At 35.6% G+C, this 17,040-nt stretch overlaps 1 protein-coding gene across 2 annotated transcripts in view; it reads left to right on the forward strand.

Annotated features, from left to right (window-relative positions):
* Positions 1 to 17,040, forward strand: part of Ndufaf2 (NADH:ubiquinone oxidoreductase complex assembly factor 2) — a 184,491-nt gene that overhangs the window by 135,226 nt on the left and 32,225 nt on the right. For both annotated transcript variants that reach the window (XR_009227975.1, XM_046456371.2), the window contains exon 3: positions 3,964 to 4,004. Coding sequence is in view for 1 of the 2 variants with exons in the window: in XM_046456371.2 (XP_046312327.1) it covers positions 3,964 to 4,004 (41 nt within the window). In the remaining variant the exon portion in view is untranslated. The remainder of the gene's footprint in view (positions 1 to 3,963; positions 4,005 to 17,040) is intronic.

A 17,040-nucleotide genomic window follows, 5' to 3' on the forward strand; every position in this document is an offset into this window, starting at 1 on the left:
GTGCAGCTTGGAATGCAGTTTTCCTCTCTCTGCCATGTTCTGTCTCCATGTTGTTCTTTATAAAGGTCAGCAGTCAGAAATGGCAAGATCATACTTTAAAAGATGAGGCTTTATTTTAGTCTCTTCCTAAAGTGAAGTTTGGATGCACACTATTGGTAACTTTTCCATAATTTTGCTTCTGCATGATCAAGTACTGAATCTGGTGGTATGATATCTCATTTAACCTATTGGCAATGCTTCTAAAAATATATTGGACATTTATAGAACCTATGGAGACTTGAAGAATGTACACTTCATCAAGTATTTTCATGCCTTCTTACAGTCTCTCAGTGATTAATGGGAGCTTTAATTTGCACATACACTTTTATACTCATTATGGTTTGTTATGTTCAAATAGGAATATTAAAGTTCAATGAAAATCCCATGCATACTGATGAGAATGCAAAAGAAGACTGATGAAAGAATGTGAGAATCATAAGGCATAAAGTGTCCAGTTATCTTGCTAAATTCACTTCACACAGGATTGTATTATAATGAGGACTGATAAAGGATTGATCTTAAAGATATAATTAGCAATAGCAAAATCATTATATAACAGATTGTTTTGAAGCTTTAAAAGGTAGTGATCTAATATTAATGTTTTCTTCTGTTCCATCTTCCTCCTAACTTCTGCCAGTCTTCAGGAGGACATTTAATATGTTGTTTGGAGTAGTTGGGAAAGTGGGTATGATTATATAAATGAGTGATTACATTGAATATATCCAGCTGTAACCTTTACTAAATACATAACAAACAGTACTAGACATCAATGGTCATCTCAAGACATTTCAAATGCCTGGTTATTGGAGAATCATAAATATACAAACTTATTTCAGCTGTTGCCTTTATATATCTAGATAAACCAAAGATCCTTTAAATGATAATTTAAAGTGAAGCTAAAGGAAGCTCCAATGTCTTTCCTTAGGGAGCAGATGGTATTTAGTATCAATTTCCCCATGATTTGGATTCAATTTTTTTTCCTGTATTGAACCTTACAAGATAATTAAAATTATGTTTTATAGACTAATTATTAAGACACATTAATTTTGAAGGACTTTTTCATAATAATAGTATGTATGCATTAAGCCAGTGTACTATCTTGATCGTATACCCACTGGCATATATTTAAAGACTCTAGAATACAAGGTAGTCATTAGTTTACAAAAAATGTAGTGCCTGATAATGATCGTTATTTTAGATAATTGAAGTATTTTCAGACCAAGATATATAGTCATTGCTAAAGAGGTCATACTTTAGGATAGCTCTAGTACTGGGTTTGGCAAACTTTTTCTTTGATGGTCCAGAAGGTAAAGAGTTTAGGATTTGTGAGTCAGTTGATCTGTTACAACTACTCAGCTCTGTGGTTGTAGTACATACCAGCTATTAATACAAAGGAGTATGTCTGTGTTTCAGTAAAACCTCATAGACACTCAAGTTTTGAATTCTATATAATTTTCATGTGTCAGGAAATGATGTCCTTTTGAACTCTTTTTTTTTTTAACCAATGTTTTAAAAATGTAAAAGCAAGCAGTATACTGTATTTGTTTTGTAGACTAAAGTTTACTGAACCCTGCCCAGCAGTCGATTGTTCGGAATTAACTTTCTAATCTAAATGAAAACGGAAGATTTATTGCTTATTTTTTAGAGATATGATTCATACTAAATTATTTTTAAAGCCTCTTTTCTAGAAAAAAATCACCACAGAGATAATCAACTTATTCTGACTACAAAGAAGCAACTGAAAAGTTTCATAAATCATTTATTTTGGACTAGACAGAGGAATGTTTGTGTTTCTCAGCCAGATTTCCTAATACAGGTCAAAATCCTATTACAACAAATATTTTTATAATGGAAGTAGTCAACAACTATATTATTAAGTGCTTACTCTTTCAAGGTATTTAGGTGGTAGAAAATAAATCTCCCATGGATTCATCCTTCCCTTGTCAACCCTATAGCTTAAGAAGGGATATAAAATCTCTTCAAGTTTTGTCTAGAAATGAACCAAATAGTACTGAAAGGTAATGAGAAAAAAATGCAGAAAAGAATAACAGGAATAGAAGTTCAGAAGTAGAGTAGAGAATACGGAACATTAGAACCATATTGGAAATACATGTATGGGACCCAGGCAAGAGAGCAGAGCAGGGATAAATAATTAATTCCAGAATCACAGTTGAGTGTTGTTGTTTTTGTACCTATAACCATTTAGTGCTAGGCTTTTCACAAGAATAGGTTCTGTGAAAATAGGTTCCATTACTTAAATGATAAAAGGCAGACTGGTAAAGCTGGTCTGAAGAAAAAGTGACTGGTAAATGGACAGGGCTCAGACATTAGAGCCAATTCAGTCAGGGTTTGAGTTCTAGTCTGCTACTCACTAAATGTATGTATATATAGCCATAGCAAGTTGCTTGATCTATCTGTGCCTCAGTTTCCAAATCTGTAAAATGTGGTCAGTAATTCTTATTTTCTGACGTATAGTTAATGTCACACCTATTATTCTTCCAAGCTCTTTGCAGGTTGCACACTAAAGTTTGAGAGACTGCTTAGTAGAGCACGGATAGTTTTTAGACAGGGTCAGATCTGGATTCAAATTCTGGAAAGGTTGTTTAATTACTCTGTGAAATAATTTTGTAATGAAGATTAAGTCAACTAAAATGATAAAACAAATGTTTCCTACTTTCTATCGGTCTTATTGCCTACAGTATGTTTTGTCAAACTCCTATATGTTCTCATAGACCAAGCAGATAACAATTTTTGTTTGTTTTATTTTTTGCAGTATGGGGGAATTTAACCCAAGGTTATTTACCACTGAGCTACCTTCCCAGCACATCCCCCCATCCCTGTTTTTAGACAGGGTCTCATCAAGTTGCTCAGGCTGTCCTTGAATTTGTGATCCTTCTTGCCTCAGCTTCCCAAGTCATTGGGATTACTGGTGTGCACCACTGCCCCTTGCTGCAAGCAGATATTATTGATCTTTGCTTTTATGAGTATTTTATAAGACATGTAGGTGTATTGAATAATAGAGATAATACTAATAATAACTTAGACTTCCTTGCTTATTCTTACATGCCAGGATCTAAACTAACCATTTATATTATATAATTTTCACAAAAGCCCAGAGTATAGATACTATGATAATTTCTGTTTTACAGATAGAAAGTCTGATGCTTAGAAATTAATTATCTTACCCCAGGTAAAACAGCAATGTTAAGTTGATATTTGAATCCAGAAAATCTGACTCTAGGACAGCACTGTGCTGTCTTCCACATGATTCTGATAACTTCCTCAGAGGCAGCTGTCTGCCTCCCTTCCTTTGCTATAAAACATTTAGCACAGGGCACAGTATCCAACAGGTACTTAACAAATGGACTGTTCTCTACCTCTGCAGCTTGTCTCCTAAATGTTGAGAGCTAAGGCCTGATGTTGCTTCCTAACCATAAGAAGTAGCTGCTTGCTGGAACAGATCAGAAGAGAAATTGTTGTAATAGAAACTTTTCCAAGTCCCTTCTTCGATCATTTGAAAACTAATTCAAATTTCTAGAATAATATAATTTTGATATTGCCTTGAAGTTTAGTATATTGTTATTTGGCCTGTATTTCATAAATACACTAAATTGAATTCAGGTGATAATGAGGTATAATTTTTAAAAATGTGAAACTGTCCTTTCTTGATCTTCCCTACACAGTTGTATTTGTTTCATGTGACACAAATCACCACCTGATATTTTATGTTTTGTGTTTATTTTTTGAACAATCTTCAACTAGTATATATGCCTCAGAAGAAGAGGGACTTCCATTTGCTCTTTCCCTGCTGTATCCCTAATTTTATAACAATATATAGTAGGTGCTCAAAAAATACTTCTCATGTATGAGTGAATAAAATGTGTAAAGTATGAGAACTAACATTTAAATTTTTTTTTTTTCTAGCTTGGATTAGACGAACAAGAAAGGTTCCACCTACAATGGAGGTAAGAATACCCCAGGAAAATATTCAAATAACGTGTTTATAAGTCCATATTTCCAAACTGGAGGTTTATATTCTCAAGTATATATGAAGCCTCAGAAAAAAACAGCTGTAATGCATCTTCCCAGAGTGTTCATTTTGCTCCATAGAAAATAATTTAAAATAGTTTATAATAACAAATATTTATACAATGTATTTAGCTAATATTGTTAATAAAATGTAGGATAAGATGAATGTACATTTTATGGAATATAACAAAATTCTTATAAATTTTAAAAATGAAATAGTAAAAATTTAAAGCAATATAAAAAAACACTCTATAGGAAGTTTGGACTTTAATCAAGTTATTTTCCCTGGACCCAATGAGTTCTCCGCTGATAGGCATGTTTCAACTGAAAAATTTGGGAAACACTGAATCTCCATGTCTCATCCAAATCATGCCTTTATATTGTCCTTAATTTTATATATTGAACTCTTATCATAAATCTTTAAGACTTCTTTTAACATTTTTTAGTTGCTGATGGACCTTTATTTTATTTGTTTATTTATATGCAGTGCTAAGAATCAAACCAGTGCCTCAGTGTGCAAGGCAAGTGCTGTACCACTGAGCCCCAGCCCCAGCCCATTGAACTCTTTCATAAAGCCAAAGAAATTTCAAAACATACAGCTAGCATGTGACACATAATACTCAACTTAATAGTTGAGTTGTATTTCATTTAAAACTTTAAAAATATAGTTTGGTGGTAAAAAAAATAATAAAAAGCATAAAATTCTATGTTGTATATTTCAAAAACATGAGTTTTTCATCATTTTTATTTTGAAACAATAACATTAAGAGTTCTAAAGTTATTTTGTAAGAAATAAATGTATTTCATAAAATGAGTGTCCAAGTTCGTTAGTATGACTTTCTACCTAGAGACATTCCCCTTTGTCTACTAAGACTCCCCTCCTCCACTCTCCTCACCCCTCCCTCACACCTGGAAACCCTAATGACAACATAAATGGACTTTAGCAGGCCGGGGTGTTAGAGTGGCGACTTGGTGAGTGATGACTCATTACTTGGCATTTCTGCCCTTACATGCTCATTGTTATGGTTTAGATATTAGGTATTCCCCAAAAGCTCATGTGTGAGACAATGTAAGAACATTCAGAGGTGTAATGGGTTATGAGAACCTTAACCCAATCAGTGAACTAATCCCAATGGGATTAACTGAGTGAAAACTGATGGTGGGTAGGGTGTGGCTGGAGGAGGTGGATCACTGGGGATATGCCTTTGATGTTCTGTATTTTGTATCTGGCAAGTGGAGTCTTTGTCTACTTTCTGATCTTCATGTGAGCTGCTTCCCTTTACCACACTCTTCCATCATGATGTTCAGCCTCATCTTGAGCCCCAAGGAAGGAAACTGGCTATCTGTAGACTGAAACCCTCTGAAACCATGAGTCCCCAAATAAACTTTAACTCTTCTAAAATTGTCTTGGTAGGTCTTCTAGCCACAGCAATGAAAAAGCTGACTAAAACACTCATTCCTCCTATATTGACCCTGTCAGTATTCATTTGGCCAGTATCTGAATGAACACATCTCTTGGCACATTTCTAACTTTGTATGTTGCTTTTGCCTTGACCTTCTTTTCTCACATCCTTCTTTTCACTATCATTAAGCTTTGGAACCCAAGGGATTTTTTTTTGGACGAAGTTGATGTGATCTAAGATTCAGAAGTATCCTTAAAGGTTGACAGCAGTAGAATGGATAGAGCAGCTCTTCTGATTCCCTTTCTCTTGAACATAAGAACTATTGTTCTCAAAGTTAAAGGTGCTTCCCCTACCCCAGAACTTTGAAAACCTTTTTCCATGGAAATATTGATATGCAAAGTAACTATATAGAAGCTTCTACAATAATCAAGCCTCAGGTACCACCCCTGTAAATTTTAGGTAATTCCAGTACTACAAATGAACTCCAGTCAGAACAATGAGACCAAGTCATTCCATTCATGACATTCATTGTTATCCTTCTTGATTATCCAAAATGAGCTTTCTCATGTTACCTCCCTTCTAATGTACTATTATTAATCACGTTGTTCTTTAGAGGGTCAGGAGGAAGGAGAATTTCTAATTTTTTGTTAGCAAATTATCATTCACTATGAATATTTTCCTAGAAACTTTCTATACCACATAACCTCAACTAAAGTCTTCCTGTATATGAAAGACAGTCCCTTCTCTACTTGAAGTGAGTTGTGCTGACTTTCCCACACCACACAGATTCACCTGCTCCTTGCTTTCCCCAGCTGCTTCCAAGATATTAAGAGGAAAAAAACTTTTAATGTAAAATAAACCATGTAACCATGTATACCAAAAAAAATAAAAACACAAGAAAGAAGTGAATCCATCTAATGAATTATTATAAGGCAAGTCCCACCAAGTTGAGAAAAATAATTTTGCCAGCTCCAGAACCATGTGCCTCATCCCAATTACAAGTTCTTCCTCCCCATAAAAGCAACCCTGAACTTGACTTTTCTAGTAATATTTCCTCACATTTTAAATAGTTTTATTGCACAGAAGTACATTATATGTACTTGACCATTTTTTGAAAACTCCCTACTTATTTTAAATTTCTTTCAGTTTATAGTTTCTGCTTCCATTTCTTTTATATCCTTACAAATTATATGTTGAAAAATTCAGCCCATTTGTCCTATAGAGTTTGCCAAAGTCTGATTATTGATCTTATGTTCTTGGAACAACTCAACATGTTCCTGAGTCATCTTTCTTCCAGAAGTATCACAACAGAGATAGTCTAATCCAGAAGCTAGATATTCCTGTTTGTTATTTTTGTCAAGAATGTAGGAAATATTTGGTAAGACATCATGTCTGGTTGTCTCTTTGTGATCTTAGCAATTGTCTGGTTTAATTCTTATATTCATTCATTGGAAAAAAACTCTCATTCTTGTAAACCTGTTAAAACTGGTTAGTGTTCAAAATCATTTGAGAGTTCTATTCTTTTTCAAATTTCTAACCCCAGATTAACTTCCACCCATATTACCTGTACACTGTGGCTAAAAGTTAGTAGCCATTATAATAAGGAGCATCAGAAGAATATATTCCTAGTAATAGTTTTACAAACAATAGAGGGAAACCTGCAATATTTGAACTCTGCCTGCTTTGTTTTTAATATACATACTACATAAAAGGAGAAGAAGAAATTCAAGAAACTAGAATAGAGTTGGTGTTAATGTTCTAAGGAAAGGTTGGGGTAATTGGGTAGACCACACATCATGTGCTTGTTTATTTGACCATATTCTCAAATATGGACTCAATTTTGACCAAGTCCAAGATGATTTGGCTCAAAAAGATGTGATCATAGGTACTAAAATGCATGTGAATTTCAAATGGTTGCTAGAATTCCAATATGCTGATTTAAAGAAAGAACTGAAACTGGTAAAGAGAAAAGCATAGTAGATTGCTTAGGGAGTATTAAATTAGAGTAAGGGGAATTACCTGGCACAGTGGTGAACACCTGTAATCCCAGCTATTCAGGAGGCTGAGGCAGGAAGATTGCCAGTTCAAGGCCAGCCTCTGAAACTTAGAGCAACACCTAAGCAACTTAGTGAGACCCTGTCTCAAAATTTTAAAAAGGCTGGAATGTAGCTTAGTGGAAAAGCAACTCTGGATTCAATCCCCGGTACCCAACCCCCATTCCCCAAAAAAAGAAAGGAAGGAAGAAAGTGAAGTAAAAAGTTTAATCGTATCATGCTCACCATGCCGGTTGAAACAATCTCACATCAGAGATAGTTTAACCCATAGTGGTGGAAATAGCATTGGCTACACTTCCAGATATCTCTCTCCATACTAGGAATAGCTAGATGTGAAATAGAATAGAAAGAAATACCAGGTGCTTGTTTAAGGCTTCTGCTCCCAGGGACATTGTTTTTATGGATTATCAGCATTTGTCTCTAGTTCTCCTTTTTTCTTTGCTTCCCCATTCTGACTGACTTTTTTTTTCCACTATGATAGTAGTTATATTATGGTCAAATGCTGCCAGCCCTGCAGCTATTCTCTTAGTTTACTCTTTTCATATCTCTGCTCTAGTCTATAGTATGTCAATCTTGCAATTTAACATTCAGAGAGGAATCTTTTTCTGAATTGTAAGGGTTATTTCAGTGTTGTCACCAAGTAACTGACATTTATTGAGTTTTCTGTGCTCCGTATTATTAGGCTTATTTTAGTTTGTAAGTTACAGGATTAAAATGTCTTAAGACTGATATTATGTGTGTGTAAAATTCTGCTTTCCTATTGACTTAAATTACAAAGATGGAATGTATGTTCTCGTGGAAAAAATGGGCCCTATACCTCCACCCAAAACCTCACAATATCATTTTTAGGAATGCAGTGCAAACTGATCAGAAAATTGCAGCATGTTCATATCCTGGGATATAACATTATTCATTTAAAATGAATAAAGTGAGCTGGGGCCCTGGCACATGCCTGTAATCCCAGCAGCTGGGGAGGCTGAGGCAGGAGTTCAAAGCCAGCCTCAGCAACTTAGAGAGGATATAAGCAACTCAATGAGACCCTGTCTCTAAATAAAATAGAAAATTTGGCTGGGGTGTGGCTCAGTGGTGGAATACCCCTGAGTTCAAGCTCTGGTATACCACCCCCACCAAAAAAAAAAAAAAAAAATGAATGAACTGGTGGGGATGTCACTCATTTGGTAGAGTGCTTGCCTAGTATTAGCAAGGACCTGGGTTCAATCCCCAGCAACACCAAAAAAAAGAATGAACTACAGCTGTGTGTATCAACGTGGTTAAATCTCAGAAACATGATATTGAGGGGGGAAAAAAAAGTAAATTACAGAAGATTTCATACTGTATACCATTTATTTATAAAGTTTGAAAGTGGAGAAAGAATAGTGGCCTTCAAATAAAGAATGGCGATTTAAACACATGAGTTTAATTTTTCAAGTTGAATGAAAATGACAAGAAAGAGATTTATTTTAAAAAGATCTGAACCTACAAGGTCAAAAAGAAAAATCAAAGAGGTAAAAAGAGCACTAATGTTTTAGATGTTAGAAAGTAGGTGGACAAATGTTAACCACTTTAACAAAACTGAACATAATGAATCCTAATCTGGCAGAAACGAAAGCCTAGAAGTAATTCAGATTAAGCCACCAGAACCTCAAAATGCTCAGCAACTGGCAGTGCCAGGAAACTCCAAAAGTAATGCTGAATTGCTGTTAAAATTCATGTCTTGGTCAAAAACTTTAGAGGCACTTACATGCCAACCAATAAATGTAGAAATAATAATAGAGTTGGAAAATCACCATTTTCCCCTCTCAAAGCAGTTATTATTGATTCAGTGAAAATCAGCAGTTACTAAAACCAGTAGTTCATATTCTTTGGAGTAACAGGCTGTTCATCACAAAGCATCTCTCTATACATTACATATTAATTACAAAAGGGGAAAAGGGACCTTTCTAGTAGACAAATCTGGCAGCTATCATCTTAATCATGTAGACAAAAGTTTTACCAAGTAGGACAGTGTTGACAGTTTAGGTGCCAAGTTGTTTGAGACACTGAGAATAAGACATCATTCATATAGTATTCTCCTCCACCAAAAAAAAATGCATAACCCTAATCTAATTATTAGGAACAGCCAGAAAAACCTAAGTTTGGAGACATTCCATAAAACTCCAGACCTGTCACATGAGTGTCATAAACAACTTAAGACCAAGAGGCATGACAATTAAATGTAACATGTAATCCCAAAATGGGGAAAAATCTTTGATATAAAGAACAGTATAAGGATAATTGGTGAAGTTTGAATATGAACCATATATTAAATAAAAACATTATACAATGCTGAATCTCCTGGAGAAAAATTAAGATTTTATTAAATTACCTTTGTGATAGCATGCAACAAGGCAACTGTCTCTAATCTAAAAACAGTTGAAAACTATGTTTTTTCTTGGGGAATAGAAAACAGTCCCGACTTTGCAGTACTGTTTTCCTGACAAATCTGAGAAAAGAGTACTGCTCTGAAGTAGAGGGATTAATTAACACATACATACTGAAAATGAGACCTTCAGATTTTTCCCTACAACAGGCTATTATGCCCCAGGTCAGGGTATTAGTTATTCTGATCAGCCAAGAAGGACTTAAAACCTCAATTATATTACAGTGAAACAGTTGACAGGCCTCATCTGTGGCAAGAGAATTGCCCAAAATCTGAGGAAAGTATCTAAAATGAAAGATCAAAACCCACAAAAATATACCCAAAGTACTATATAGATTCAATACAATTCCAATTAAAATCCCAATGTCATTCCTTTTTGTTTTTTCTTTTTAAGATGGCGATTGCAAATTAAGAACTTTCCTTGGTCATAGGTAAGATTTAGCTCACATTTTTTTTTTGACAAATTATTTTTTTATTGGTTGTTCAAAACATTACAGAGCTCTTGACATATCATATTTCATACATTAGATTCAAGTGGGTTATGAACTCCCATTTTTACCCCAAATACAGATTGCAGAATCACATCGGTTACACATCCACATTTTTCCATAATGCCATATTAGTGACTATTTTATTCTGCTACCTTTCCTATCCTCAACTATCCCCCCTCCCTTCCCCTCCCATCTTCTCTCTCTACCCCATCTACTGTAATTCATTTCTCTCCTTGTTTATTTTCCCATTCCCCTCACAACCTCTTATATGTAATTTTGTATAACAATGAGGGTCTCCTTCCATTTCCATGCAATTTCCCTTTTCTCTCCCTTTCCCTCCCACCTCATGTCTCTGTTTAATGTTAATCTTATCCTTCTGCTCTTCCTCCCTGCTCTGTTCTTAGTAGCTCTCATTATATCAAAGAAGACATTTGGCATTTGTTTTTTAGGGATTGGCTAGCTTCACTTAGCATAATCTGCTCTAGTGCCATCCATTTCCCTGCAAATTCCATGATTTTGTCATTTTTTAGTGCTGCGTAATACTCCATGGTGTATAAATGCCACATTTTTTTTATCCATTCATCTATTAAAGGGCATCTGGGTTGGTTCCACAGTCTAGCAATTGTGAATTGTGCTGCTATGAACATCTATGTGGCAGTATCTCTGTAGTACGCTCTTTTAAGGTCTTCAGGGAATAGACCGAGAAGGGCAATAGCTGGGTCAAATGGTGGTTCCATTCCCAGCTTTCCCAGGAATCTCCATACTGCTTTCCAAATTGGCCGCACCAATTTGCAGTCCCACCAGCAATGTACAAGAGTACTCTTTTCCCCACATCCTCGCCAGCACTTGTTGTTGTTTGACTTCAGAATGGCTGCCAATCTTACTGGAGTGAGATGGTATCTTAGAGTGGTTTTGATTTGCATTTCTCTGACTGCTAGAGATGGTGAGCATTTTTTCATGTACTTGTTGATTGATTGTATGTCCTCCTCTGAGAAGTGTCTGTTCAGGTCCTTGGCCCATTTGTTGATTGGGTTATTTGTTAACTTATTGTCTAATTTTTTGAGTTCTTTGTATACTGTGGATATTAGGGCTCTATCTGAAGTGTGAGGAGTAAAAATTTGTTCCCAGGATGTAGGCTCCCTATTTACCTCTCTTATTGTTTCTCTTGCTGAGAAACAACTTTTTAGTTTAAGTAAGTCCCATTTGTTGATTCTAGTTATTAACACTTGTGCTATGGGTGTCCTATTAAGGAATTTGGAGCCCGACCCCACAATATGTAGATCGGAGCCAACTTTTTCTTCTATCAGACGCAAAGTCTCTGATTTGATATCAAGCTCCTTGATCCATTTTGAGTTAACTTTTGTGCAAGGCGAGAGGAGGGGATTCAGTTTCATTTTGTTGCATATGGATTTCCAGTTTTCCCAACAACATTTGTTGAAGATGCTATCCTTCCTCCATTGCATGCTTTTAGCCCCTTTATCAAACATAAGATAGTTGTAACTTTGTGGATTAGTCTCTGTGTCCTCTATTCTGTACCATTGGTCCACCTGCCTGTTTTGGTACCAGTACCATGCTGTTTTTGTTACTATTGCTCTGTAATGTAGTTTGAAATCCGGTATCGCTATACCACCTGATTCACACTTCCTGCTTAGAATTGCTTTTGCTATTCTAGGTCTTTTATTTTTCCATATGAATTTCATGATTGCTTTCTCTATTTCTACAAGAAATGCCATTGGGATTTTGATTGGCATTGCATTAAACCTATAGAGAACTTTTGGTAATATCGCCATTTTGATGATGTTAGTTCTGCCTATCCATGAACAGGTTATATTTTTCCATCTTCTAAGATCTTCTTCTACTTCTCTCTTTAGGGTTCTATAGTTTTCATTGTATAAATCTTTCACCTCTTTTGTTAGGTTGATTCCCAAGTATTTTTTTTTTTTTTTTTGAGGATATTGTGAATGGAGTGTTTTTCCTCATTTCCGTTTCAGAAGTTTTGTCGCTGATATACAGAAATGCCTTTGATTTATGCATGTTGATTTTATATCCTGCCACTTTGCTGAATTCATTTATTAGTTCTAGTAGTTTTTTTGTAGACCCTTTTGGGTCTTCTAGGTATAGAATCATGTTATCTGCAAATAGTGATAATTTAAGTTCTTCTTTTCCTATTTTTATGCCTTTAATTTCTTTCGTCTGTCTAATTGCTCTGGCCAGTGTTTCAAGAACTATATTGAATAGAAGTGGTGATAGAGGGCACCCTGTCTTGTTCCAGATTTTAGAGGGAATGCCTTCAATTTTTCTCCATTCAAAATGATGCTAGCCTGAGGCTTAGCATAGATAGCTTTTACAATGTTGAGGTATGTTCCTGTTATCCCTAGTTTTTCTAATGTTTTAAACATAAAGGGATGCTGTACTTTGTCAAATGCTTTATCTGCGTCTATCGATATGATCATATGGTTCTTATCTTTAAGTCCATTGATGTGGTGAATAACATTTATTGATTTCCGTATATTGAACCATCCTTGCATCCCAGGGATGAATCCTACTTGATCATAGTGTACAATTTTTTTGATGTGTTTTTCTATCCGATTCGCCAGAATTTTATTGAGGATTTTTGCATCTAGGTTCATTAGAGATATTGGTCTATAGTTTTCTTTCTTTGAGGTGTCTTTGTCTGGTTTCGGAATCAGGGTGATGTTGGCCTCATTGAATGAATTTGGAAGAGCTCCCTCTTTTTCTATTTTCTGAAATAACTTGAAAAGTATTGGTATTCTTCTTTAAAGGTTTTGTAAAACTCCGCTGTATACCCATCCGGTCCTGGGCTTTTCTTGGTTGGTAGTCTTTTGATTGCTTCTTCTATTTCATCCATTGATATTGGTCTGTTCAAATTGTGTGTATCCTCCTGACTCAGTCTGGGCAAATCATATGACTTAAGAAATTTATCGATGTATTCACTATCTTCTATTTTATTGGAATATAGGTTTTCAAAATAATTTCTAATTGTATTCTGTATTTCTGTAGCATCTGTTGTGATATTGCCTTTTTCATCCCGTATGTTAGTAATTTGAGTTCTCTCTCTTCTTCTCTTCGTTAGCATGGCTAAGGGTCTGTCGATCTTATTTATTTTTTCGAAGAACCAACTTTTAATTTTGTTAATTTTTTCAATAGTTTCTTTTGTTTCAATTTCGTTGATTTCTGCTCTGATTTTAATTATTTCTTGCCTTCTGCTACATTTGCTGTTGTTTTGCTCTTCCTTTTCTAGGGCTTTGAGATGGAGTGTGAGCTCATTTATTTGTTGGTTTTTTCTTTTTTTGAGGAATGACCTCCAGGCGATGAATTTCCCTCTTAAAACTGCTTTCATTGTGTCCCATAGATTCCGATATGTTGTGTCTGTATTTTCATTTATCTCTAAGAATTTTTTGATTTCCTCCTTTATGTCTTCTGTAACCCATTGATCACTCAGTAACATATTCTTCATTTTCCATGTGAAGTAGAATTTTTCCTTCCTTCTTTTATCATTGATTTCCAGTTTCATTCCATTATGATCAGATAAAATGCATGGTATTATCTCCACCCCTTTATATTTACTGAGGGTTGCCCTATGGCATAATATATGGTCTATTTTTGAGAAGGATCCATGGGCTGCTGAGAAAAAAGTATATCCACTTGATGATGGTTGATATATTCTATATATGTCAGTTAAGTCTAGGTTATTGATTGTGATATTGAGTTCTATAATTTCTTTATTCAACTTTTGTTTGGAGGATCTGTCCAATGGTGAGAGAGGTGTGTTCAAGTTACCCATAATTATTGTGTTGTGGTCTATTTGATTCTTGAAGTTGAGGAGAATTTGTTTTATGAACGTCGCAGCACCATTATTTGGTGCATAAATATTGATAATTGTTATTTCTTGTTGGTGAATGGTTCCTTTTAACAGTATATAATGTCCTTCCTTATCCCTTTTGATTAACTTAGTCTTGAAGTCGATTTTATTCAATATGAGGATGGCCACCCCTACTTGCTTACGAGGACCGTGTGCGTGCTATATTTTTTCCCAACCTTTCACCTTCAGCCTGTGTATGTCTTTTCCAATCAGATATGTCTCCTGGAGGCAGCATATTGTTGGATTTGTTTTTTTAATCCATGTTACCAGCCTATATCACTTTATTGGAGAGTTTAAGCCATTAACGTTTAGAGTTACTATTGATATATGGTTTGTACTTCCAGCCATGTTTGATTATTTATCTTTTTTTTTTAATTTAGTTTGTTTCTCCATGATTAGCTTTCCCCCCGCCCTCTGTCTTTACTGAGGCACTTCCCACTGATGGTTTTGGTTATTGTTTTTCATTTCTTCCTCATGTAGTATTTTGCTCAAGATGCTTTGCAATGCTGGTTTTCTGGCTGCAAATTCTTTTAGCTTTTGTTTAACATGAAAGATTTTTATTTCGTTGTCGTACCTGAAGCTTAATTTTGCTGGATACAGAATTCTTGGTTGGCATCCATTGTCTTTCAGTGTTTGAAATACGTTGTTCCAGGATCCTCTCGCTTTCAGCGTCTGTGATGAAAAATCCATTGTTAACCTTATTGGTTTACCCCTGAATGTAATCTGCCTCCTTTCTCTTGTAGCTTTTAATATTTTCTCTTTGTTCTGTATATTGGATATCTTCATAACAATGTGTCTTGGCATTAGTCTACTGTGATTTTGGATGCTTGGTGTCCTGTATGCATCTACAATTTGTATATCCATTTCCTTTTTTTATTTCTGGAAAGTTTTCTATAATTATTTCATTCACCAGGTTACTCATTCCCTTGGTTTGAATCTCTTTACCTTCCTCTATCCCAATGACTCTTAAGATTGGTTTTTTTATGTTATCCCATATCTCTTGAATGTTTTTCTCGTGATTTTTTACCAGCCTTTCTGAATTAGCTAGACTCTTTTCAAGATGATATATTTTGTCTTCATTATCTGACGTTCTGGCTTCTACTTGCTCCACTCTGTTAGTGATACTCTCAATTGAGTTTTTAATTTGGTTTATAGTTTCCTTCATTTCTAGAATTATTGTTTGCTTTTTTTATAATCTCTATCTCCTGATAAAGATGCTTAACTTCTTCTTTTATCTGTTTATGTAATTCAATTTCAATGTGTTCTTTCACTGTTTGAATTTGCTGTCTCATATCCTCTTTAAGGTTCCATTCCATCTGTCTAAGGTATTCCTTGAGTTCTTTATATGACCATTTTTCTGATGACTCTAGGTCCTCCTGAATATTTAGGCTGTCCTGCATTGTTTGTACTCCTTTTCTTCCTTGCTTTTTCATGCTGCTCATGTTACTTCTTGTTCTGTTTGACTGCTGAGTTACTGTTTACTCCTATAAATTTATTTGATGCTTGGGAGGAAAGGTATTAGAAGGGAAGGGAAGAAGTCACTAAAGAGAATGAGAGTAAGCAGGTAGAATTCAAGGAAGGGGGAATAAGAAAATTGAAAAGAAATGAAAAGACAAAAGAAAAAAAATAGAAAAGAAAAAAAATTTTAAAAAAATAATAAAAAAATTAAAATTTAAATTTAAAGAAAAATTTAAAAAAATTAAAAACAACAACAAAAAATGAAAATGAAAAAGAAAACCCAAATTTAAAAAAAAATAATAATAAATGCAGTCTCAGAGTTTGATTAACTTCTCTTCCAGGAGGTGGAGCTGTTCCCACCAGGCCAAGCTTCTCCTCTCAATAGGCGGGAACCAATCACTGTGCAGCAGCTCCTCCTCCCAGACTGGGCGGGTCTCCGATCCTGAGTGCCTAGGGCCTTCTCTTGTGTCTAGTCACTTCCCCACTTTTCCTCAAGCCAGGCCCCGCTCACTGGTGATGCTCACCACAATACTGGCTACACGCCAGGTCTGCTGCCCGGGAGCCCTGTTTTCATGAACAACTGGGCACACTCTCCCTGTTTGTCATTCCCTTAGACACTAAGTTTGTAGAGCTTGGGGCTGAGAACGCTCAGCGAAATTTGCTTGCCCTCGGGTAGCCACGCCCCCGGTAGCTGGTGCAAGAGACCTCAGTTGTCAGCACTGGTGGGAGCTGTAGCCGGGAGTTCCGCGCCGCGGGTCCTGTGCCACTCCTGATTCCCTCGGTCTGGCTATCGCGCTCACGGGAGAGCTGGGAGGGGCCCTTACGGGAGAGCTGGGAGGGGCCCTTAAGGTTTCCCCACTGTGTGGAGAGGGAAGGCTAGGGGGCTACACACCTGTCACCGCTAGTTTCAATGAAGTTATCTCCTCCGCCGCCTTCTGGTGACATCAGTTCTCTGCCATGGTGGTATCCCATGCAAATGGCGACAGAAAAAGGAAGGAATGAGATCTAAGAAAGAAAACTTGAACTTAGGCAAAGGGTAGTAGAGTACCAGGGCAACCAGACCAGAGGGCATGGGAAAGAAGTGTCTGTGAGAGATTTTTTTTCCCAAAAAGATGAAATTAAATATGAAGTATTTAGTTAATACTCTATTAATTAATAGAGTATTATTATTAATAATCTAATAAATTCAAAAATATCAAATGGGGCTGAATTATAGGTAGGTACATAGAAAATAAACAAAATTAATTTATTAACTCCAAGAAAA

This window comes from Marmota monax, unplaced genomic scaffold (genome assembly GCF_021218885.2).
Source record: "Marmota monax isolate L192 unplaced genomic scaffold, Marmota_monax_Labrador192_F-V1.1 WCK01_AAM20220418_F8-fsc00037, whole genome shotgun sequence".
Taxonomy (NCBI): Eukaryota; Metazoa; Chordata; class Mammalia; order Rodentia; family Sciuridae; genus Marmota; species Marmota monax.